Here is a 23308-nt window from a genome sequence, read left to right as displayed (position 1 = left end):
TGCAGAGGGGGAGGAAGTGTCCTGCAGGCCTGTGATTAGGTTTCTACCCATTGGAGAGAGTCTGGCTCCAGGCAGCATACTTCACAAGGATGTCTCAGTTTTTCCCCCTTCCCTGAGGTGGGAGAGAATGGCTAGCCGTGGCTGGGATAGGGTATTTATCATCCCAACAGTAAGGTAGGCTCTGATAATACCCCAGCAGGTTAGATTGTTAATAAGTAATTTCTCCTGAGGACAGATCTTGTTAAAAAGAACGGAATACTCCGATGGCATTTCGGAATGGTTCCTTTTCCTGTCCTTGTGTGAGATGTGCAAATGATTTTTCTCCGACTTTCACTGTGAGAACCAGGTGGAGTTCCTAAAGGTAGGACTCACAAAAATGTAGAGACCCTCCTATGACTGGGACTTTTCTAGAGTTTTTAAATCTCTGTCTGGTCCACACTGAGCATCCAGCAGTTTGTCTTTCATAGGTCAGGTTTTCCTATGCCAACATAGGTTCCCACAGAGGTCCTAGTTGGTCCTTAAAATAACTTTCTGAAATAGATACGTAGATTTTGTTACTTTGCCCATTTTATAGATGAGGAAACTAACTTGGAGATATTACCTAATAGTCCGGAGTCACCGGGTTAGTAATACACTGGGACCCAAATCTCTACTCTGAACCTGGGGATGTTTGCTTTTGTCAGGGTGGGCAAACACCTTCTGTCTCCATGAGGAGTTGAAAATATAAACAGAAAATTGTCTATTTTAGAAAAGACTCATACTGTCTCTTGTCAGGTTTTTACTCTTGGGAACATTTACTGGAATGTTAGCTTTAGCTTAATAACAATAATAATAAAATCTAAAATTAGTGTGTTTAAAGTTATTTTAGCATCACAGAACCCACAGCTAAAACACCACCATTCATTTCTTAACTGTTATATTCTGCTTCTTAATACGGAATTGTAGTGGTGGTGGCTTTATCCTTGTTTAAAGTTTGTCTACAACAGTGCAGAGTTAAATCCAGCACACTTCACAAGCTACTGAATCCATCTGATAAACATCTCCAACACCCCTGACATGACCCGTTTGTGTAATTACCTGGCGGGTTAACTTTTGTGGTATCTGGTGCCTTATAAAGTCAGCTGTTGAGTGATGTGAACTTTTGAGGGTTGATTACACAGAAAGGCTGTGGTTTGAAGCATGCTTAACAATGCATCTTGTCTCTATACTAATGCATGTTTTAGTAGCTTTTTCATAATCACTGCTCTTCATTTGTTAGAACTAAGGGAAACTGTAGGATGAGGAATGAGTGACTTAGTGAATTTGGTAAAAAATGATTTTTCTTCAGTTTGATGAGACACCTCATTCTTTCTTCTTGAGTTAATGCTAGCTGTGGTTTTGGGGAATTCCAAACTTTCTTTCGAAGTTACTGATTGTATCAGTCAAGGTTCACTTGCAGAGAACAGAATCCACTCTAGCTGGTTTAAGCAGACGGAGATTTATTATAGGATATTAAATGGCTTACAGAATTTGTTGGGAAGGTGAAGAAACAGACTTCAGGTTGAGCTTCCAGGAGTGCCTTCTAGGCCCTCACGGCAGAGCGGGCCACCAAGGGAGCAGCAACCTCTTGTATAGTCATGAAATGGCTTGCCAGAAGGGGAGTGTTCAGATCTGTACTGCCACTGACATGGGCAGGAGGTTGGCGCGGGAAAATCCAATACTTCTAGCAATGATGCTTGCTGGCAGAAGCGGCAGAAGCATGGCCCCCACCTTCCCAGTTTTTGCTTTACAAAATGTTGCCTTCCACATCTCACCTAGCTTCATCGGATGGACAGCACCTAGGCCACGTAGCTGCAAGGGAGTCTGGGAAATGTAGTTTTAGCCTTCCAGTCTCTGCAGTACAGGAAGTAGAGGGGAAGGAGAGTTGAGCCCAGCTTCTAAATTGTTGGGCCACACCCAGTAGAGCTTTCCTCTGGGATTCAGGTCCGCCTACTACACTTAAATTCCTCAGATTCAGAAGACAGCAGAGAGATTTCTCCCTCCACCTCCATTTTCTGCTTGTCACTGCATGTGTGCCTGTACATACAGCAGAGGCTAGCTCACTTTGATGAGCTGTCTCTTCTGGTTTTTATTTCATATCTAAGGTAAATAATTACTTCATGACAGTAGAATTTTTGGTGTAAGCCTGTGCTTGTCTTAGCTTTCAGACCTTTTAGGTTTCTGGGTGGGGATGGGGGGTGGTTGGGCACAGGGCTGAGTGAAGGCGGTGTTGTGCAGTTGGTGGAGTAGCAAAGTTGAGATTGGGATTTTAAGGCCCAACTCAGTGGGTCTCAGCTCAGCCCCACAATATAATCTCTTGGTGAAGCTTTAAATGTACCCATTTCGGAGATTCTGCTTGGATTAGCCTTCGCAGTCTAATCTGATAGGACTGGACCTGATAAAACCCAGAAGTCCTTCGGGAGACTTGAATAGACAGCTGGGGATGAGAATAGCAGTCTTAACCAGACCGAATTGGACATTAGCTAAAGCTGTGGTTCAATAGCATCAGAATCACCTGGAGGACTTGTTCAATGGTCGATTGCTGGCCCCACGCCCAGAGTTTCTGTTTTGTAGATCTGGGATACATTGTGACAATTTGCATTTCTAAAAGTTCCCATTGGAGGCTGATGGTCCAGTGCCCACACTTTGAGCACCCCTAGCCTAGGAGGAACTACTATGTATTTTCACTGTACAGATTTTGATTTCTACTCATCTGAAAAACTTTCTTCCTGCATCAACATTTTTGGAGCATCTGCTTAGTTTCTTTTCTTTGTAGGAGTTGGGAGTAAGATGCATTGAGGAGATCATGAATATATAAATAGATAGATATCTTACAGCTTTTCACTGGAAGAAGAGAGCTTTTCTTCTCTTTACATTTTCTTCTTCAAATTAGTATCCCTTATTCTGTGTAGGTGTTCTTGTGTTTTTCCCCACTGCCCTGTTGGACTCACAATTCTGTACTACTGCAATTTGTTAATGAGCTTACAACTGTGCTTGATTCCAGTGTTAGAAAGCCAGTTTAAAAAATATTCCTTCACGCAGAAAAATCTTTCCTGGTGTTCTTCTTTTGGCTGTTCTAACTCATTCTAAAATAAGAATGCATTTATTTGTCCTGAAAGTATTTTTCTGGTTCTCCTTGTCATGCTTCCTGGCACCACCTTTTAAAAACACAGTCATTGAAGTTATGTTCTTGTTGGCTGTTTTTTTAATATGTAGGATATACCTAGTTAGTGCATCTGTTTTGCAAATGCTATTGTTAACCTGTTCAAGCTATTATATCTAATGTTTGTCTTGTCAAAAATTTTACATACTCAGTGGTCCTGAAATTTTGTCCTGTGAAACATAGATTCACTGAATTGACCTGAAATTTCCATAAAGGTAAACTTCTCCCGGTTTGTGGGGGGATATATATATATATAGATATATATAATGCATAGTTTTTTCAATTTTAACCCTCCCTCTTTTCACTGAGTCTTAACCATGTGTGAAAGTTAGTTGCTATAGTATGAGGCTCTGTGGTATTGATTTAAGGAGCAAATGGTAATATTTCATAGTCATCTGCCAAGAACTCTTTTCCTTCATGGTGATTTTCCTAACTATGCTGGAAAACTAGTACCTTATTTAAAACTCTAAATATACAAATTTTGTTTAATAGTGGAATCTTACAAATTCTTACAAATGCAAATTCAGAAGCATGATGATAAAATCAGGCAATTAATTTGTAAGAACAGTAGCTGTAAATATTTACATGCTGTTAGTATAAGGAAAAAAAAAACTTATAACAATGAGATTCAGCTTCTGGAAACAATCCGAAATTTGATGAATCTTCTAAAGGCTTGTTAAAGTGATGAAGAGTGTGCATGCTGAGCTGCTGTTTTGAGTTGACTTAAAAAGGGAGGCTGCATTTCTGTAGTCCCCTTTTTCCAGCTCCCCAAACTTCCTGGGTATTGATTTTTGCCACCAGGCAGAATCCATCTCAGTACACCTTCAGAACACTGGTACTTCTAGCTCTAACTTAATGTTGTCTCAAAAGAAGCTGTGTTTAGTATTCTTCCTTCACTGCACATGATACCCAACAAGAAGATAGGAATGGGAGGTAGAAGTAGAAATGGGAATTCTGGCTAGCCACACAGCAGTGGGGAGGCCAAGAGACCGGTAAAAGTTTTTCTGAATTTATCCCCAATTGAACCATAATTATTTTGTGCTTCATTAGTATGTTTATGACCTGATAACACACATTTCCACAGGCCACAGGGAAATTCCATGGTGTATCTGGAACTTGGGGTCTGTTTTCAAGAAGTAGCATTGGTTGAGGCTCAGATAGCAGAAGGGATGAGTTAGGAAAACGTCTGTGGTTGGTGGTTTGCTGAATGTTTTTGAAGATCCATGAGTTCCTTTCCCCTCCCTCCTCCTCATTTTTTCCTTTTCAATTTATATGCCAGGTTACTCATCGCTTAGACTTTTTGAAGAGTAAGCATGGTAGAATATAAATGCCTTTCTACAAATAATACAGATAATGGATTTCATTTGAGTGCTTTAACTGTGTGTCCTTTTGTTGCTAAGCACTAGATGTTATTATCTCCTGTAACTCTTTCAACCATCCAGGACTTCTGATTTTACAGGGGAGAAAAGGGAGACTGAGAGGTCAGAGGTCTAGCTCAAGGTCACACAACTAGTAGGTTTAGATGTCACACCTGATCCCCAGTCACAGGTGGGCTGATACTAAAGCCATGTTTTTTTGTTGTTGTTTTGTTTTGTTTTTAAGATTTTTAAACATTTATTTATTTATTTAGTGAAAGTCAGGGAGGGGCAAAGGGAGAGGGAGAGAGAGAATCCCAAGCCAACTCCATGCCCAGTGCAGAGCTCAATGTAGGGCTCGGCAGGGCTCGATCCAGCACGCTGAAATCATAACCTGAGCTGAAACCAGGAGTCTGATGACATGTAACCATCTGAGCCACCCAGGCACCCCTATAGCCATGTTCTTAGTCATAGCACTGGATGGACGCTACAGTCTGGTGGTTGTAGGAGAAAATCTTGATTTCTAGGCATGTACTTTATCAGTGGTTAATGTAAGTTATGGTCAGTTTGAAGCTCCCTACAATGTGGCTCAGTGGAAAGACCAGTAGAGTAGGAGGTGGAAGATTTGGAATCTGATCTCAGCTCAGATGTTACTTAGATATGTAAGCACAAATGGGTACCAGATCTGACTTTTGGGGAAGTACTTGACCCTCTTTGAGTCTTGGTTTCTCCTTCTATAAAGTGGGTGCAATATTATGCTGTCTGCAGGTCTCAGATTTTGTTGTGAGGATCCAGTGAAGTAATAGTCATGCAGTGAAAATATTAAATGTTCTATACACATTAGGTGACATGACTTAGATTTGTTAGGTAACTATACGGATTTTTAAAAAATTAATTTATAGAATTCAGTACTTCAGCTAATATTTATCGAATGCCTCTTGTGCCAGACATTATACTAGATGTTGGTCATACATTGATGAATAACTCCTGCTTTTTAAACAAAAAAAATTTTTAAAAGGTTTTATTTACTTATTTGACAGACAGAGATCACAAGTAGGCAGACAGGCAGAGAGAGAGGAGGAAGCAGGCTCCCCGCTGAGCAGAGAGCCTGATGCAGGGATTGATCTCAGGACCCCGGGATCATGACCTGAGCCGAAGGCAGAGGCTTAACCCACTGAGCCACCCAGGCATCCCTAAACAAAATTTTTAATAAGTTTAGATACCCTTCACCCATTTCTCCCACCCCACTCTCCTGTCTCTGGCAACCACCAGTCTGTTCTCTGTATCTATTTTTTTTTCTCTGTATCTATTTTTTTTTCTCTGTATCTGTTTTTGTATAGATATATAGAGTCCATATATAAGATCATACAGTACTTTTTCTCTGATTTATTTCACTTAGCATATGCCCTTGAGGTCCATCCATGTTGTTGCAAATGGTAAGATTTCATTCTTTCTTATGCCTGAATAATAATCCATTATTTATTTATTTATATGTATCCATCTATTTCATAATTTCTTTGTCCATTCATCCATCAGTGGACACTTAGGTTGTTGCTTTGTCTTGGCTATTGTAAATAAAGCTTCAGTGAACATGAGGGTGCATATATATCTTTTCAAGTTAGTGTTTTCATTTTCTTCAAATAACCCTAAGTAGAATAGTTCCATCTTTTAATTTTTTGAGGAACCTACGTAATGTTTTCTGTAATGGCTGCACTAATTACCATTCTCACAGCAGTGTACAGTTACCTTTTCTCTACATTCTTGCCAACACTTATTATTTTCTTGTCTTTTTTTTCTTATAATAGTCTGACAGGTGTAAGGTAACATCTCATTGTGGTTTTGATTCTCATTTTCCTGATGATGAGTGATACTGAGCGTCTTTTCATGTATCTGTTGGCCATCTGGATGTCTTCTTTGGAGAAGTTTCACTTGATCATGGTGTATGATCCTTTCAATAATATAGTGTTGAATTTGGTTTGCAAGTATTTGTTGAGGATTTTTGCACATCTATTCATCAGGGATACTAGCCTGTAATTTTTTTTTTTTCTTGTGGCATCCTTTTCTGGTTTCGGTATCAGGCTAATGCTGGACTCATGAGTTTGGAAGAGTTTCTTCTCTATTTTGCAAGAGTTGGAGAAGGATTGGTATTAATTCTTCTTTGAATAGTTGATAGAGTTTGCTAGTGGAGCTGTCTGGTCCTAGACGTGTGTTTTGGGAGGTTTTAAATTATTGATTCAATCTCCTTACTAGTAATTGGTGTCTTCAGATTTTTGTATTTCATTATGATTCAGTCTTGGTAAGTTGTGTGTTTCTAGGCATTTTTTCATTTCTTCTAGGTTGTCCCATTTGTTAGTATAATTTTTATAGTGGTCTCTTATCTTTCGTATTTCGGTTCAGTTGTTGATGTCTCCTCTTTCATTTTCGATTTTATTTGTGCCATCTGTCTTTTTTGCTTGGTGAATCTGGCTAAAGGTTTGTCAGTTTTGTTCATTTTTCAAAGAACCAGCTGTGTTACATTGATGTTTCCTATTGTCGTTTTAGTCTCTGTTTCATTGATCTCTGCTCTCATCTTTGTTGTTTTCTCCCTCTATGGATTGTGTTCCCCCGTGCCCCTTAGATCCTGACAGAGTCGTGGAGAGAAAGCCTTGTTTCTTAGGGAGGTGCAGTCCTGCTGGGGGATACTGATGTGCATTTGGGGGTTAGCAATGGAAGAATGCTGTGGGAATTTAGGGCAGGGGAAGTTCACTCTAAAATAGCATTGCCCAGGGAAAGCTTGATGAAGTGCATGGAATAGTGAAGTAATTAGATTTTGAAGGATGTGGTATTCAAATGGAGCAAGAATAGTTCACTTGGTGGAAACTTAACCTTTGTTTTTAAAAGGAAACCCAGCTAAGTGCCTACGGTAACCATATGCCTTCTAAAAAATGTCACATATGGGGGCATCTGGGTGGCTCACAATGTTAAGCATCTGCTTTTGGCTCAGGTCATGATCTGTGGGTCCTGGGATCGAGTCCCACTTTGGGCTCCCTGCTTAGTGGGGAGACTGCTTCTTCCTCTCCCTCTCCTTCTTCTGCTTGTGCTCTGTCTCAGTAAAATAAAATATTTTTTAAAAATGTCACATATAGACTGTTTTGAGATATGGAACTTGGAGGGATTTTGTCTGCTCTTAAGAGGATGGAGGCGTTTTTTATGCTGTCTCATCTTCTTCAGTAGTGTTTGGCCTATCCTACCTTTCTCAGACTATAAACCCGAAAGGAAGGAATCTTCTCTGGAAATGTGTAGATTGGCACTATCATCAGTCTTAGGTTGGTTAGCATTCTGTTTTTTCCTCCTTAATTGAACAGCAAAGAATACTAATTTAGAATTTTAAAAAGATTTCCAAATCTTATGGACAAAAAAATGCATTGGTGGTTACAAGTGCTCAGTTGAAATTAAAGGAGTTATCAGTCTTGCTTTGGGAAACAAGGTGAGTAGCCAACTCGTTTTAGAAAAACTACCTCTCCCATTCCAGTGATTAGTTAATAAAATTATTCCTGACAGTGGCAGGCCAAGAAGCTCGGCAGTTACACATTTAGAGACAGAGAACCCATTGTCCAAAGATCTCAGAAGAGCCTCTGCAAACACACAGAAGGGATTTAGAACAATTTGCATAAATCTCCCCGTGGATAGCGACATGGCTCTGGTATTAGGGTGGTTTCAGGAACCCCTCCTTGGCTGTATCATGGGGTGACGCTGTGCTTGGTGAGAATTCAGTCTCATGACGGGTATTGCCAGCAGGATTGGGTGATGGGACACTGAATAAGCCCACTGTTTGGTTCCACATAAGGACTCTTTTGTGTTGGCCTGGGGTAGCCATGTTCAAGTTTGTCTTGCTTTTTCTCCACTGATGTTTTTGGACTTTGTGGGCTGGGGAATTAAGCACAACACCTATTCTGAGCTAATCTGTCCAATTTTGTTCTCGAAAGGTAACCATAGCCCCTTGTATTTCTAGAATGTGGAGAATAATAGTCATACCTTTGGAGACTTTGACTTCTTAAATTAAAAATTGGGGAGGGAAGGAGACCTTGCTTGGCATGCCCAGATAGCTAGGTATTCATGCGTGTTCCTGGCAGAACCGTGGGAAGTAATTCCCTTGTTTGTTAATATGATCTGCCTTGTTCACCAACTTCTTTAAGAACTGTGTTCTCTTGCATAGTTAACAAACAAGTTGTACTTTAATATTTAATATTCCTCTGTAGAAAAGTATGGATCACGCTGGTGTGTAGTTTAAAAATGCCAGGTGGTCACAGATCTGTTTCCAGTTTTCTTTTTTTCTACTTTTTGGAAAAAAAAAAAGATATACATTAAGTGCCACATATTAAGAGCTTTACTGGTTTCTTGCACAGACTGTTACCATTCTAGAAGCCACATAAGGAGTCTGATTTAAAATCCAGAGAGTAGTTTATGAAATGGGGAAATTTGGTGCTTTAAATACAAAAATGACATCTACTAATTTCTAACCTGGAGTTTATTTTCTTTCAGTCTGCTAGCTTGATTTCTCAGCTTTGTTCTAATAATATAAACATTTTTATGTTTATTTATAGGTGGTTTTAACCAAGAGAGCAGATCCAGCTGAGCTTAGAACAATATTTTTGAAGGTCAGTATAAAGGAATCTATTTTGTTTCTTGTTTGATTTGTGTTCTTGAACTTTTAAAGATTATTTTCAAACAGCTCTTTATTTCATTGTTTTTTATATATATATATATGGTACCTTAAGTAAGGGTATCTTTACTTAAGACTTATGAAAGATCCATTTCAATTCTATCTGCTTTTTGAAATGTATCAGCAGCTTGCAGGTGACTGTGAGGACAGTATGGTTTACATTTTAATTTCTTTTCTCTCACTTGGTGTCAGATACTGAAAGGGCGTTGTTGGGGGATTTAGTCTCACAACTCATTGACCTTTCCAGGACTCACCTTATGTGTTGTGATGATTGTGGTTTTTCTCCTAAGAAGTTGAAAGCTCTTTGTTAACATTTCCTAATCTTGATCCATCCAGAGAGGGCTGTCTTTGCCTCTCATTGGTAGAAGCCCATCGTTGTTATCATCATCATCATTATCATGGTTTTATTGCAACTGTGGTTCATGGTGGAAGCACAGTATGAGTAACAATACATACCAGTTCACGGCAGATACCATATATTTCCTTAGTTTCTTATATTTGCCATACTTGGTAACATTGGGCAGTGAATGAATGATACTCAAATAGAAGTCTACCCAGGTCCCAAACCTTGAATCACATAATGTTATTTTACCTTGATTAAAGTACTCAAAAAAGGAAAGGCCACTTTTGTAAAGATCATTTAAAAGGTGTATATGTGAGCCTTTTCTAAACATGATGGAAAAACAGCTGTGCTGTATTATCGAGGACCAAGGCTTCAAATGAAACACTTTGCATTCTGCTGTGTACCAAATACGTGGCCCTGAAAGTCACTAATTCTGTGAGCATCACTTTCCTCCTGAAAGTGTGGTACTATTAAAAAATAATGAGAAATCAGTGAATTTGAATACTGACAGGATTATCTGATATCAAGGAATTGTTACTGATTTTTTTTTTTTTCTGGATGATGATATTATGATAGGAGCTATAAAGTCTTTTTCTGTTAGAGATACACACTGAAGTGTTTATAGATAAGATTATGATGTCTGAGGTTGGCTTTTAAACACACCAGTTTTGGTGGGGGAGGGAAAATGCCTTGTCCATGTGGTGGTAATATTTGAAATTGGTGAAGGGAACATTGAGTTTCTTACCCTGTTCTTTCTACTTTGTTCATGTATGAACATCTTGTGAGTTATAAAAATTTATAAAGATTGAGTGAAAAAACTTTGGTGGAAGTGCCCAGCGCCTGATACGCATTGATAACTGATTCAGTAAGTATTTGAAATTAAATAATTCGACACGAGAGACAGGCTTCAAAAGGAGATGGTTAAAAATGTGAGTAGGGCTGGGGGTGGGGGGAAGGGATAATATGTAAGGAGGTTTGGATTATGTATAAGAAAGCAGAATTCTTTATAAATTTGGTTTTAACCCGAAAGGACAACACAGTATACAGATTCGAACGTGGAAAAGGATTGTAGGTCATGCAAATCCAGAAAACAGAAATGCTTTGTTTCTCACCTGGACTGGTTGGTATCTGTTACTCTGCATTTGGGGCCCACCGTGATTGGGATGAGTTGTGTATGCGAGAACCGTGGACATTTTTATTGTGTATATTTAAGATCTATAGTATAAAACTTAAAATTCTAGGAGACCACTTCCAGTGGGTTGCCAGAGACCCTAGAGAAATGGGTAAAAGCTCATTAACCTCAGCTGGCAAAGTCATAATCATTCTTTGAATTCAGGACCTCGCTATTACTTCTGTTTTCTAAACCAGCAGTAGTTGTGGGCATCCTTCTGACAGGAAATGGGAACAACTTTGAATGTCTTAGTAGCTGGTGCATCTTGGGTACCTCTTGGTCTTTTGGGATGATCCAGTAGAAAGACTCCACCTGGGTAAAAGCTGTGCCCACCTTTTGAGGCTACATGGCAGGTGGGTTAGGTTAAGATCCTACTTTGGAGAGCCTCTCTTTTCCAGCTACTCCCATTAATAGGAGGCAAGTCCCTGCTGGAGACAAATCAGATTGGTCAGAGTTCTGGAGAGCCACCTGTGAGGTTTCTGTGTCGGTGAGCCTGAAAGCTGGGGTGGAATCTTTGGCAGCACATAGGGAAATGCTGTCACTCTTGAGGTGGCTAAGACGACGTGGCTTTTGAGTGAGAGTGTGACTTAGAGTCCAAGGGAACGATGGGGCCAGGAAGGCGGGGGAGACTGTCCATGAAGAAAACAGTGATCAGCAGTTTCTGGAAGGGATTGTGGCTCTGGCAGAGGCTTGGGTGATCTCATCAGGCCTGGGCAGGGTCGTACCCACACAAATCCACCTTGGCTCAGCATGTGGGGGATCTCTTGTTTACCATCTGCCACAGATGGTGTTGTGGTGGGAGGAGAATAGGGATGAGGAGACTTGGGGTGAGGGTTGGGGGCTCTGCCAGGCACAGCTCCACTGTGGCCAGGCTTTCTTGTTAAGTGGGGATCAGCAGTAAGCTCTCTGCAAACTGGACTACTTTGCTGATTTTCTGTGACTTTCTCCTGACTTTTCTTCCTGATAAATATCCCAGCCTTCTCTGACTGTTACGCTAGTTAGGGGATTCTTCTGTAGCTCGGGGGAGGTGGACCTTTGGACCAGATGAGCTGATAGCAGGGGAGATGGCAACTGTGGAGGTCAGAGAGAGCCCGAGGAACTGGCAGAGAGGAGGAAAGAGGGGTCCTGGAGGACGGAGATGGGCCCTTGAGAAGGGTTACACTTTCTTCTTTTTTTGTTGTGGGGAGGGGGGGGTTTGCTTACTGTATGTGAAGTGTAATGTTAAGTGTTGGGGATATAAAGATGTATAAATCATGGATCCTGCTTTTTACTAGTTCACTGTGTGTAACTGTAAACAAAAAAAAGCCATGATATGGTTGATAAGCATTATATGGTGTTAATTAGTAGGAAGATGATGTGGGGCTAATTAGATCTAGCCAGGGTCATTGCAATTACAGAGAAGTGGTGGTGTTGGAGCTGGGCTTGACAGTGAGTAGGTACTTACCAGCTGGAGATGGTAGAGGGGGGCTGTGGGGCAGAGGAAGACCGTTCTGGGCAGAGGCAGCAGTAGGTGTGGAACAGAGGGCTGTAAGAGTGCCAGGCGGGGGGTGACCTGGAGCACAGGCTCTTGGGCAGCGCAGTTGGGTGGTGGGCAGGGGGCACTCGGTGGCTAGCATTCCTAGCCTGAGGAGGTTGAGTTGGTTATGCAGCCACTTCGGGTGACAAGTGGTGGCTAACATTTTGTCTGCGTGTGGAAGTTGAAGTCCAGGTGTGGTCAGTTTGGTTTCTAACCTAAGTGTTGACGTGCGTTTTGGAGCAGGTGTACTGAGCGCTCCCAGTTTAAATAAAACACCGTGAAACTTCGAGGTGAGTGGGGTGTATAGAAGAGGTATAAGCAGCAACCAAGACTTCAAGGGGCTCAGCTTTTACACGGGAGACCACATTTACAGGTACGCAGCGGGTGAAAAAGCATCTAGGTTCACGTAAGTGCCAGTGTGGTGAGCGAATAGGGAAGTTGAGGTCCAGGTGTGGTCAGTTCTGTTTTGTGGCACACAGGAAACCGAGAGGCTGGAGTGGCCTCTGTGGTGAGGAGTGGTCGGAGAAGGCTCCCTGGAGAGGGACCTGGGAGAGCCACAGGACGAGTGGGCACTGGAGTCAGGAGGAGGGCAGCTGGGGAGTTCCGGGGGAGAGGGCTACATTCGAGGGAAGGCCGGGAGATGGGTTTGCGAGCACACACAGCCTCTCCACGTTAAAGGATTCTTGCTCTTTCACTTGTTTATTTAAATTAAGCTCTGTGCCAGGGAGTCTGCCAAGCCTTATAGGGTGTGGGTGACAAAATTAGCAAGGTCATTGGAATTTGGCACGCCTGCTGAACAATAGGAAGCCACTGGGTTCATCCAGTGACACTGGCAGGGTGGGTCGCGATTTGGCAGCAGGGTCATGAGTTAGGCGGCCTTGGGGGGTAATCCCGATACGGGGCCCTGAGGACTTGTTAGGGTTATGGCAGCAGAGGGATGGAGAATGGGGGAGGTTAAGACATTTTGAAGGACTGCTTGATGGAAATGATCTTGTACAATGTACGAGAGGGTGCGGGGATAAATACAACCCCTGGATAGAGCCTGGGTTAGGGAGGTGCCAGGAATGAGAAGGGGAAAATTGAGAAGGACACCGTTCGCTCAAGGGAGAGCAAAGGGGGTGATACGTACTGTTTACGGGTGGAAATAGCTGAATGCCTGTAGTGTAAGTTGTGGGAGATGACAAAACTGGGTAAAGGGACTAGACAAGGGGAATAGGCCCTATGACAGTTTGTACACTTGGATTTTTTATAATTATTCTTTGTCAGCAAAACATATATATTTAGAAATTTGTTAACAAAATTGGAAAAACAGTTAATTTCTTTTTTGAAAACTTAAGATGAGAAAATGCTTCATATTCATTGGCAAAAATTTAAAAAGCAAAAGTATATAAAGAAAATTAATTTGTGATTCTGCTGTATAGATAAAATCCATATCTATACTATGTATAAACATGTAAAATTATATTTTATATACCTTTCTCTGTATCTCTGTGTATGTATATAAAACCTTTTTTTCCTTAACAGGAGAAAAAATACTTTTTTATCCAGCTTTTCCCTTCACCTAATATGTTAGGAAAACTTTTTTCTTATAAGTGAATGTATTTCTACAGTATTTTTATTGTCGTGAGCTATCCCTGTGTATGGCTCTTTTTACCATAATTTATCTAGCCACTTCATATTTTTGGATGCTTAGTTGTGTTTCCTGCTTTGCTAGTATAACAACACTGTACTGAATACTCTTGGACCTGCATTTTTGCATATAGCCTGCATATGTTTAATTATATTAAAACTGACAAAAATTTCTAAGGGAGAGAGAGAGGCTTCAGGTCACTTGTAAAATCCAGTCCCAAAAAGGATTAAATACCATTTTAAAGATGTGGGAGCTGTGTGGTCCACTCCCTTGATGGGGACCCCTGCGGGCCCTGGGGCCTCATTGTCAGTACATTCTTACTATGATCTGTCTTTGTCCATCAGTTGAAGGAACAACCTTTGACATTTTTACTGTAATCACAAGGCAGACCATCCAGCCTTGGTAATGCGCTGGCTTTGCAACCTGAAGAAAACTGTGTTTTCCATGTTCAGATTAATATGTTCTTATATTTATAAAATTATTTCATTATCACCTCTAAAAACTGGGGCAGAAAATATCTTGATTTTTTAAAAAATGTAAACTGCTGAGGTATAAATCAAGTGCCCAAATCATAAATGTACATACAGTTCCATTAATGTTCCCAAAGTGAGCTCACACCCATGTAACGAGCCCCCCCAGAAGCCATCTGATGCTCCGTCCAGTCAGGACCCACCTCTCCCGAGGGGAACCAGTTGTCTGGTTTTCAGCTTCATAAAAATAGGAAAAACACTATGTTTTCTTGTGTCTCATTTCTTTCACTCTTGCTTTATTTATTTGTTTATTTATTTAAAAAGATTTTATTTATTTGGCACCGAGATCACAAGCAGGCAGAGAGGGAGGCAGAGAGAGAAGGGGGAAGCAGGCTCCCTGCTGAGCAGGGAGCCTGACATGGGGATAGAATCCAGGACCCTGAGACCATGACCTGAGCCGAAAGCAGAGGCTTTAAACCCACTGAGCCACCCAGGCGCCCCTCACTCTTGCTTTAGTTGTTAAGATTCATCCCTGTTGTTGCATGTGGTTGGTGTTCTCCTATTCTCATGGCCGTGTTGTATTCCATAGTGCGATTGTACCACAGTAGTTCATCTGTACATCCTATTGTTGGTTGATGTTTGAGTTATTTTCCATCTTTTTGCTATTGAAGCTAATGCTGCTATGGACATTACAATGCCAAAGGGTGTTTTTTAGTTAAAACACACACACACACACACACGTTTCTCTGCACACGTTTCTGTTAGAGACCTACTTACAGTTGAAATTGCTGTGTCTGTGGTTCTGTGCGTGTTCAGTTAGAGGAGATGCTGCCAGACAGTGTTCTAAAGTGGTTTGACAGTTTACTCTCATAACACCAGTGTATGAGAATTGCATTTGCTCCCTGTTTTTGCAAACACTTGTTATTTCTTTTTAATTGTCCTATGTATGGGTTAGAGGTATGGCATTATAATTTTATTTTGCACTTTCTGTGGAATTCTTTTTAAGGGGGATAGCAGCTCAACAATGATTCTGAATGTTACCTAGGGGAAAAATCGAAGACTGATCATGGCCCAGAAAACTCCCAGGAGGGAAAGTAGCACAATAATTTTAAACTTTCCTTCATTCAGTAGATGTGTACTGACCATGTTCTCTCTGCCTGACACCAGTCCAGGACCTTGAGGATGCTGCAGTGAGAACCACGGGAACAAATCCTGTCCAGACAGAGCTTTCCCTCTAGTTGTAGCAATTAAGGTGCATGTAGTCTTGGAAGAGTAGACAGGTGAGTTGGCCAGGACTCCTGCTGGAGGAATGGTAGGAGTTGTCAGCACATCCTGGCATCTCTTCATGGAATGTGGGGGCAGCCCCAGAGGGGAGTCTCTACCTTGGGAAGCCATTCGTTAGTCACCAACTTATTAGAACTAGTGTTGAAGATGGACTTACTTGCCAGGCTGTTCCCTGATGATCATGTGATAATTAGTGTGTGATACACTTGCATCTTAAAGACAAGGGAAGGGAGAATGATTTCATTTGTGCTCCTGGGACAATCAAGAGATTAAGTGGGAAAAACTAAAGTAGGAGGATCTTCACCTCAAACCACATAAAACAATAAAGTACCAATGCATTGAAACTTAAAAAATAAACCTACTTAAAAGTTAAGAGAAAATATGGGTAGATACTAGTCTTGAGATGAGGAAGGCCTAGGTTCTAGATTTAGAAGTAAGCAATGGAAGAAATTGCAAAGGAGGAAGAAAAATCTACAGACTCAGTTATCTACAAGCATCAAACTGGGTAAATATTTGCAACAAATCTGGTAGAGGGGGAAAAGGGCATGTTCACACACTGCTGGTGGGAGTGTAGATCGGTACAGTCTTTTCTGGAGAGCAGCGTGATAATAAGTATCAAGAGCCTTCAAGTTCCCTTTCCTTTGACTCAACATTTTCTCTTCCAGGAGTGTAGCCTTTGAAGATTGCCAGGAATTTGGATAATTGTTATATACAAGCTGGATACCTTAGCTTTATTTAAAAATAGCCCAAACTGGAAAACAACCTTAACATCTCCTGGTGGGAGAAGAGTTAAATTGTGTTTAGCTAAATTAATTACTCACTGCTGTAAGCAAACTAGGTATGATTCTCAATCATGGATTGCTGTAGTTAGCCGGGACATCTCCCTTGTACTTCTGTCTTGTTTTGCCTCCAGAAGATCAAATATAATTCTTCCACATTTCCAAAAAGCCAATTCAGTGCTAAGTGAATAATAGGGGGATTCTTGGACCATTTTTGAGCTTTTCTTTTGTGCCATGCTAAAAATTAAAAAAAAAAAAAAAAACAAACGGATTGTACAGAACATTTATGAAATGCTTATTGTGTGTAATGTGTTGTGCTAAATATATTATGTGATTATTCGTTTATTTCTAGCATTGACCTTAAGAAGCAGGCGGTGTTGTTATCCCAGTTTTACAGGGGAGGAGCCAGAGGCCCGGGAAGCTTACTTTACAGGTCATCCAGGTGGTGAGAGGCAGAAGCAGAGCTCAGTGCAGCCCAGGCCTGAGGGACTCCAGGGCTGGTTCCTGAGTATCTAAGCAAGTTTATCCTGCCTTGGAATTAAAATGTAGAAGTAACAAGTGACTTTTAGAAACAGTTGTAATGGACTTGACCCTGTGGCTGCAGAGGGAGTGGAGGTGCTTTGGTTGCACTTCCCTTCCCCGGGCGCCCCACATCACAGTGGCCTCCGGGGTGGTCACTGTCATCCAGGTTGCCTTGCTCTTCGTGCAGCTCTTGGAATTCACCTCCCCACCCCCCAGTCACTGTCCTGTCCCCAGGGTCAACAGGTCCTCTCCTGTGCCGTCAGGATACCGGATAATCCTGTGTTGTTTCTCAGCATCCCCTGTGTCCCCTGGGACTCCACGAGACAGGGATGAGAAGCTTCCTGCTTCCTGGCACTGGATTCTGTCACTAAAGGCAGGAGGAATGCTGTGTGAAAGCATTGAGTGCACCCAATTCTTATGGGCCATTTCTACTCTGGAATGGAGAGGAAGCTAACTAGAGCAGCCTTTCACATCTCCTTCCATAAAATCCCACGAGAAGCCATACAGTTAACAGTTTGCTTTCCAGCTAAGCCTGTTTATCCTGCTTTCTTGCATTATTGGTGTCCTTGAAACAAATGGGGCAAAAGAATTAGGTTGTTTCCATCCATGATTTTATAATTCTTTTTTTTTTTTTAAAGCTGTATGTCCTTGCTAAAAACAAGATGTAATTTTTCTTTCCAAGTTTCTGTAAACTAGGGTTTCTCACTGTCAATACTGTTGACATTTGGGGCTGGGTCATCTGTTGTAGGGGGTCATCCTGACCTCTCCTAACTAGATGCTGGTAGCATCCCTCCCCCTCAGGTTATGACAGTCAAATTTGTCATCAGACACTGTCAGATGTCCTCTGTGGGGAAATAGAAAACAAATGGAGAAAGTGCAAAGCAAGAGAAACCTCGCCCAGCCCTCCTGCCCTCCCTAAAAGGCAGGTAACATAGAGGGGGTGGGCCTCTTAGGTTTTGCTTGGCTGTTAGGGGGATGTTGGTGTTTAAAAGCTGGACTGTCAGGCTAAGCTGCCCCCAGTTGAGAACACTGGTATAAATATAAAACTTAGAAGACTTAACATGTTTCTGTTTTTTTCTATGAGATGTTCAGAAATAACTGTGCTTGAGAAGAGTATATTATCATGTCTTATCTGTTGAATATTTTCAGCTTTTTCACATTGATCTCATGATTATGTACTTTTGAGGGTAAAATACTTTTTCTCTTTTTTTTCTAAACAGTATGCAAGCATTGAAAAAAATGGTGAGTTTTTCATGTCTCCCAATGACTTCGTCACTCGATATTTGAACATTTTTGGAGAAAGGCAGCCTAATCCAAAGACTGTGGAACTTCTAAGTGGTGTAGTGGATCAGACCAAAGATGGGTATGTATGTTTTTAATGATCTTATTTAACATTTTTTGTTTGAAATAGCTTTTTATCATTTTAAATATTAGGAAGTCACTGAATACCTTTCTCTCAAGAGCATTTTGTCTACCTATTACAATTAATTCATTATTAGGCATAATACCTTTAACATTTCCGTCTTATCACAGTTGGGGATTCTATGTGTGTGTCTTTTTTTTTTTTTTTTTTTTTAAGATTTTACTTATTTAGGGGGAGAGAGCACGCTTGAGTTGGGGGGAGGGGCAAAAGGAGAGGGAGGGAGAGAATTTCAAGCAGACTCTGCACTGGGCACAGAGCCCTGTGTGGGACTCAGTCTCATTTCCCTGAGATCATCAGCTGAGCCGGAATTAGGGGTTGGATGCATAATTGACTGAGCCACCCAGGCACCCCGTGTGTGTGTTTTTTGACAGTAAAGAACTGCTTATGGTTTTAGAGACTTAACTATATTGATGAATGGTGTGAGATCTACTAAAGTGTTTGTACATATTTGGTATTTTTCAAGGGAACTGTAAGAATTGTGAGTAAATGTAAAATATAGCTCTACGAACATGATCTTTCCCTCTGCTCAAATAACTTTTGAAATCTTTTGTATGATTAAATAGTATGACTCTAAACAGAATAATATGAGGATTTCAAATCACTGAGAAGGCATTCTACCCAAGCTGGAAGAGACAGATACTTTGCAAAATGCCTTTGGATTTCTTTCCCCCTACCAGTATTGTCACATTTTAAAAATGAGTTTTTCTTAAGCTGTTTAAGATTGTAGTTGGCTGGGGCACTTGGGCAGCTCAGTGGGTTAAGCCTCTGCCTTTGGCTCAGGTCATGGTCTTGGGGTCCTGGGATCGAGCCCCACATTGGGCTCTCTGCTCAGCAGGTAGTCTGCTTCTCCCCACCGCCCCCAACCCTGCCTGCCTCTCTACCTACTTGTGATTTCTGTCTGTCAAATAAATAAATAAAATCTTTAAGAAAAAAAAAATTGCAGTTGGCTTTTACCATTAAGTGTGGAATTTTAGGCCCCAAACTCTCGATAATAGAAATACCAGCATCCCCTAGTAGCCAAGTACAACGTCCAAGAGCTGGCCTTCTCTGTATTAACTGTGGTAGACCCAACCTCCCACCCTTGCTACCTGTCAGCACCCTCTTCCATAGATTGCAGTGACCTGCTCTTCCAGAGTGGCTTTCTCTAGCTCTGGGCCTTCTCTGTTTGTCGCCTGTGATTTTTCCCACATGCACTGGTGAAGATACAACTATGGTAAAATTTGTTGATGTATTGCAAATGCTTTCAGTTTTCACCAGCACTTCCCTTTTCTTATTTATGCACCTGTGGTCCCATCTTGCATGGAAGTAATCTCTTCTAAAATGAAGGTGTTGCAGGTAGGAGCCCAGGTAGGAGGGAGAAGGATGGATCTTGGCAGTGATACTTAGAGTCATATCCCAGTGAGTTGCTGGATTATGCCTTCTCTGTTTATTCCGGAGGAGGTTATTTGAGTTACTTCTATTTTCTACCTCCACCTGGACACAGCATTCTTTGCTTGGTGGGTAAGTGTGTATAATGCATGAGCAGCCCATCATTCCCTCACAGGGCCTCTCCAGGGTGGTGCATATATTTCATATATTTTCACACTATATTTTTTAAATATGTATTTCGTATTTTTTCACGTAGCAAAAGCTATATAGAACATAGGTTTGTTCCAGCAGATCTATTTTTGTGGGGAAAATTTGGTTGCTTTCACACACCTTGTGTTCATGATTCATACGAAGTGTGACCAAGCTCACATGCAACAAGAATAATTTGATTCAAGGTTTAAGGCCAATTTTTTTTGTTACTTGATAGTTTAAAAATTCTTGCGCGCCTGGGTGTCTCAGTGGGTTAAGCCTCTGCCTTTGGCTCAGGTCATGATCCCAGGGTCCTAGGATTGAGCCCCACATCAGGCTCTCTGCTCCGCGGGGAGCCTGCTTCTCCCTCTGCCTGCCGCTCCCCCTGCTTGTGCTCTCTGACAAGTAAATAAAGTCTTTAAAAAAAATTCTTTAGGGGCATCTGAGTGGCTCAGTTGGTTAAGCCGCTGCCTTCGGCTTGGATCATGATCCTAGGGTCCTGGGATCGAGTCCCGAATCAGGCTCCTTGCTCGGCAGGGAGCCTGCTTCTCTCGCTGTCTCTGCTGCCACTCTGCCTGCTTGTGTTTACTCTCTCTCTCTCTGTCTCTGACAAATAAATAAAATCTTAAAAAAAAAAATTCTTTAAATTACAGAAACATTGAAAGAATGTAATGAATACCTATTATATACTCTGCACCTAGACTAATTAACACATTTGTCACCTTTGTCTTCTCTTTTTACACACACACATGCTTTCTACATACAAATACATGTATACACGTCATTTTCTTTTTTGGCTGAACCATTTAATTATAAACTGTAGACATTATGATATTTTAGCATTTATCTTCTAAGGATAAGAACATTCTTCTACATAACCACCATACCATTATCTTCCTCAGGAGAATTAACAGTGGCATGTAATATCTTCTGATTTCCAGTCTGTATTCCAATATACTGGATCTTTCTACCTGCCCCTCAACCTCAAATGGCTCTTTGTTTGTTTTTGGTTTTTTGTTTTTTGCTTTTAAATCTGGGATCCAGTCAAGGTTCTTGTATTACAACTTAGTTGTTATATCTCTTTTTAATCTAGAATAGACTTATGCCTTCTAATGTTTTTTTCATGATACTGACTTATAAAACTTGGGCCAGTTATTTTATTGAAAGTCCCATGTTCTGGACTCATCTGGTTGCTTCTTCAGGCCTGGATTCATGTGAGTTTTTGGTGCAGGTTGGGAGAGATTCTGTACTCTCTATTGTACCTCCCAGGAGGCATGTCGTCACAGCATTGACAATGGGAAGTTGGATGTCTTGGTTAAGGTGGCATCCCCCAGATTCTACAGAGATCATTTTTGTTCGTAATTAGTAAAGAGATACTGAGAGCATGTGCATATCTTGTCTCCCGGCGACTCAGCATCCACTAGTATTAGCATCCATGATGATCCTTCCCTGAATTAGTTGTTGTCTTGTGGTTTGAAAAGTGGTGATTTTTCTTTCTTCCTTCCTTTCTTTTCTTTTTTTTTAAGATTTTATTTACTTATTTGAAAGAGAGTGAGAGAACACAGGAGCGGGGGGAAGAGCAGAAGCAGAGGGAGAAGCAGACTCCCCTGCTGAGCAGGAAGCCCAATTGGGGGCTTGATCCCAGGACTGGAGTCAAAGGCAGATGCTTGACTGACTAAGGCACCCAGGCGCCCTGAAAGAGAAGTGGTTGATTTTTCAAATTCTGTTATTCCTCCTGTATTTATTATCTAGCATTCTTTGTTAAGGAAAAGCTCTTCTTCACTCTGTTTTCTTTCTCTCTTTATATTGGTATAAAGTCATGGAAGTTCTTACTTTAAATTCAGTGTATTATAGTCTATTGCAGTTACTCTTACTGATGCTCAACTTGTCCCACTGTGGGCAGAGGGAGTCCCTTTAGCCTGACTTCTGTGCCTTCTGCCTGTGAGGGCTCCTTGATTCAGGAGTGTAAGGGGTTCCAGGTTCACCTGGGTATTCCCTACCTCCAACCTGGAAATCACTCTTTTCTTCAAGAAGTCCTGTTTTTTTTAGGTTGGGAATGGGGCTTAGAAGCAGAGCTGGGCACAGGCTTATCACTACTAGGTTATTGCTATTACTCTGGCTTCTCAGTGGAAAGAACAGAGAATTGTATTTAATAAACTCAAAACTTCATAATGACATTTCCCATTTACATTTAACACGTCAGGAATTTTTCCTAATAGTTCCTCTCTTTCTTTCAGTGAACATTTTGGTTCCTTATTAAATTAATATATTTATGGGCATTAACTTGTATAATTGTTATACGTTCTAATTTTTTTTCCCCATTAACATTTATTTTTACAGGTGCTCTCCAAAAATAATAGCCTTTGATTCATTAGATAACGTACTGTAACATACGTTGTACATGTATAACGTAACAGATACATTTTTTCAAAAGCTTCTAACAAATCTGAAATGCTGGCTCTGCTTTCCTGGTTGTGCAGACGAGCTAGCTGGGGCTGTCGCTGACCAAGCTGTTCGCCACCAGGCCTGGCTGGCTCCAGAGACAGTGTGGCCTTTCCACTGCTTCAGATGGCCTTTTCTCTCATAAGCTTGTCATCCTCTTCAACTTGACATTTTCTTTCAGATTTTGTATTATCTTAAATCTCAGTGTTTGACTGTGACAGAGAAAATCTTAGATGGCCTCAATCTCTTGCCCTATGACTTTTTCTTCCTTCGGTTGCAAAAACCTCAGTTTCAGAAGAGAAAATAACCACCCATAATCTTTTCATCTCGACACGATTATTTAGAGTTTTTTCAGTGTCTCCTGTGATTTGTTAACCTGCATCAATATTTTTCATAATCTGAATATACTTTAATTGCAGTTCTTTTATAAACTTTTATAATCTTTTATAATTATAATCTATAAAAGATTATAGTCTTTTATAATCTTTTAGACTGTATCAACCAATTCTCGTATTTCCATACACGATTCATATTAACAGTGATAAATAGCTTCATCATTTTCTATGAAATTATGTACCTTACTTTATGAAATTGTGCCCTTCTAGAGTTATTTCAGTTTTCCTTTTGTTTCTAGTTTTCCTTTTGTTTAATTAATTCCCTTGGAAGAACTTAGAGGCATTCCTCGATGCAAGGGTAGAAATATTTTAAGTCTTACCATATGCATTGTAATTCTTTCCAAAAGAATGCAAAACTGAGTAAGTTGAAGAACTTGTCCAAACTACTAAAGCTTTCTGAGCTAGTAGCACAGCACTGGTGTTTGAGCCGAGACCTGCCTAAGTCCCAAGCCTATTCAGATGTTCGCGTGCCATTTTCCCAAAGCCTAACCCGGACACACAGTTCCTCAGTATTTATGTCACACATAGGTGTAACTGT

General features: G+C 40.9%; 1 protein-coding gene across 3 annotated transcripts in view; it reads left to right on the top strand.

Annotated features, from left to right (window-relative positions):
- Positions 1-23308, top strand: part of SLC25A13 (solute carrier family 25 member 13) — a 184956-nt gene that overhangs the window by 17079 nt on the left and 144569 nt on the right. For 2 of the 3 annotated variants that reach the window (XM_047695756.1, XM_047695755.1), the window contains exons 2-3: positions 9120-9173; positions 18174-18316. In XM_047695756.1, the coding sequence (XP_047551712.1) occupies positions 9120-9173; positions 18174-18316 (197 nt within the window). Of the gene's footprint in view, positions 1-9119; positions 9174-18173; positions 18317-23308 lie in introns of those variants that run through there. The other variant, XM_047695757.1, reaches the window with a different exon arrangement.

The sequence above is a fragment of the Lutra lutra genome, chromosome 11 (assembly GCF_902655055.1).
Source record: "Lutra lutra chromosome 11, mLutLut1.2, whole genome shotgun sequence".
Classification (NCBI taxonomy): Eukaryota; Metazoa; Chordata; class Mammalia; order Carnivora; family Mustelidae; genus Lutra; species Lutra lutra.
The sequence above is the reverse complement of the archived record's forward strand: the minus strand, read 5'-3'. Positions and strand labels throughout refer to the sequence as shown.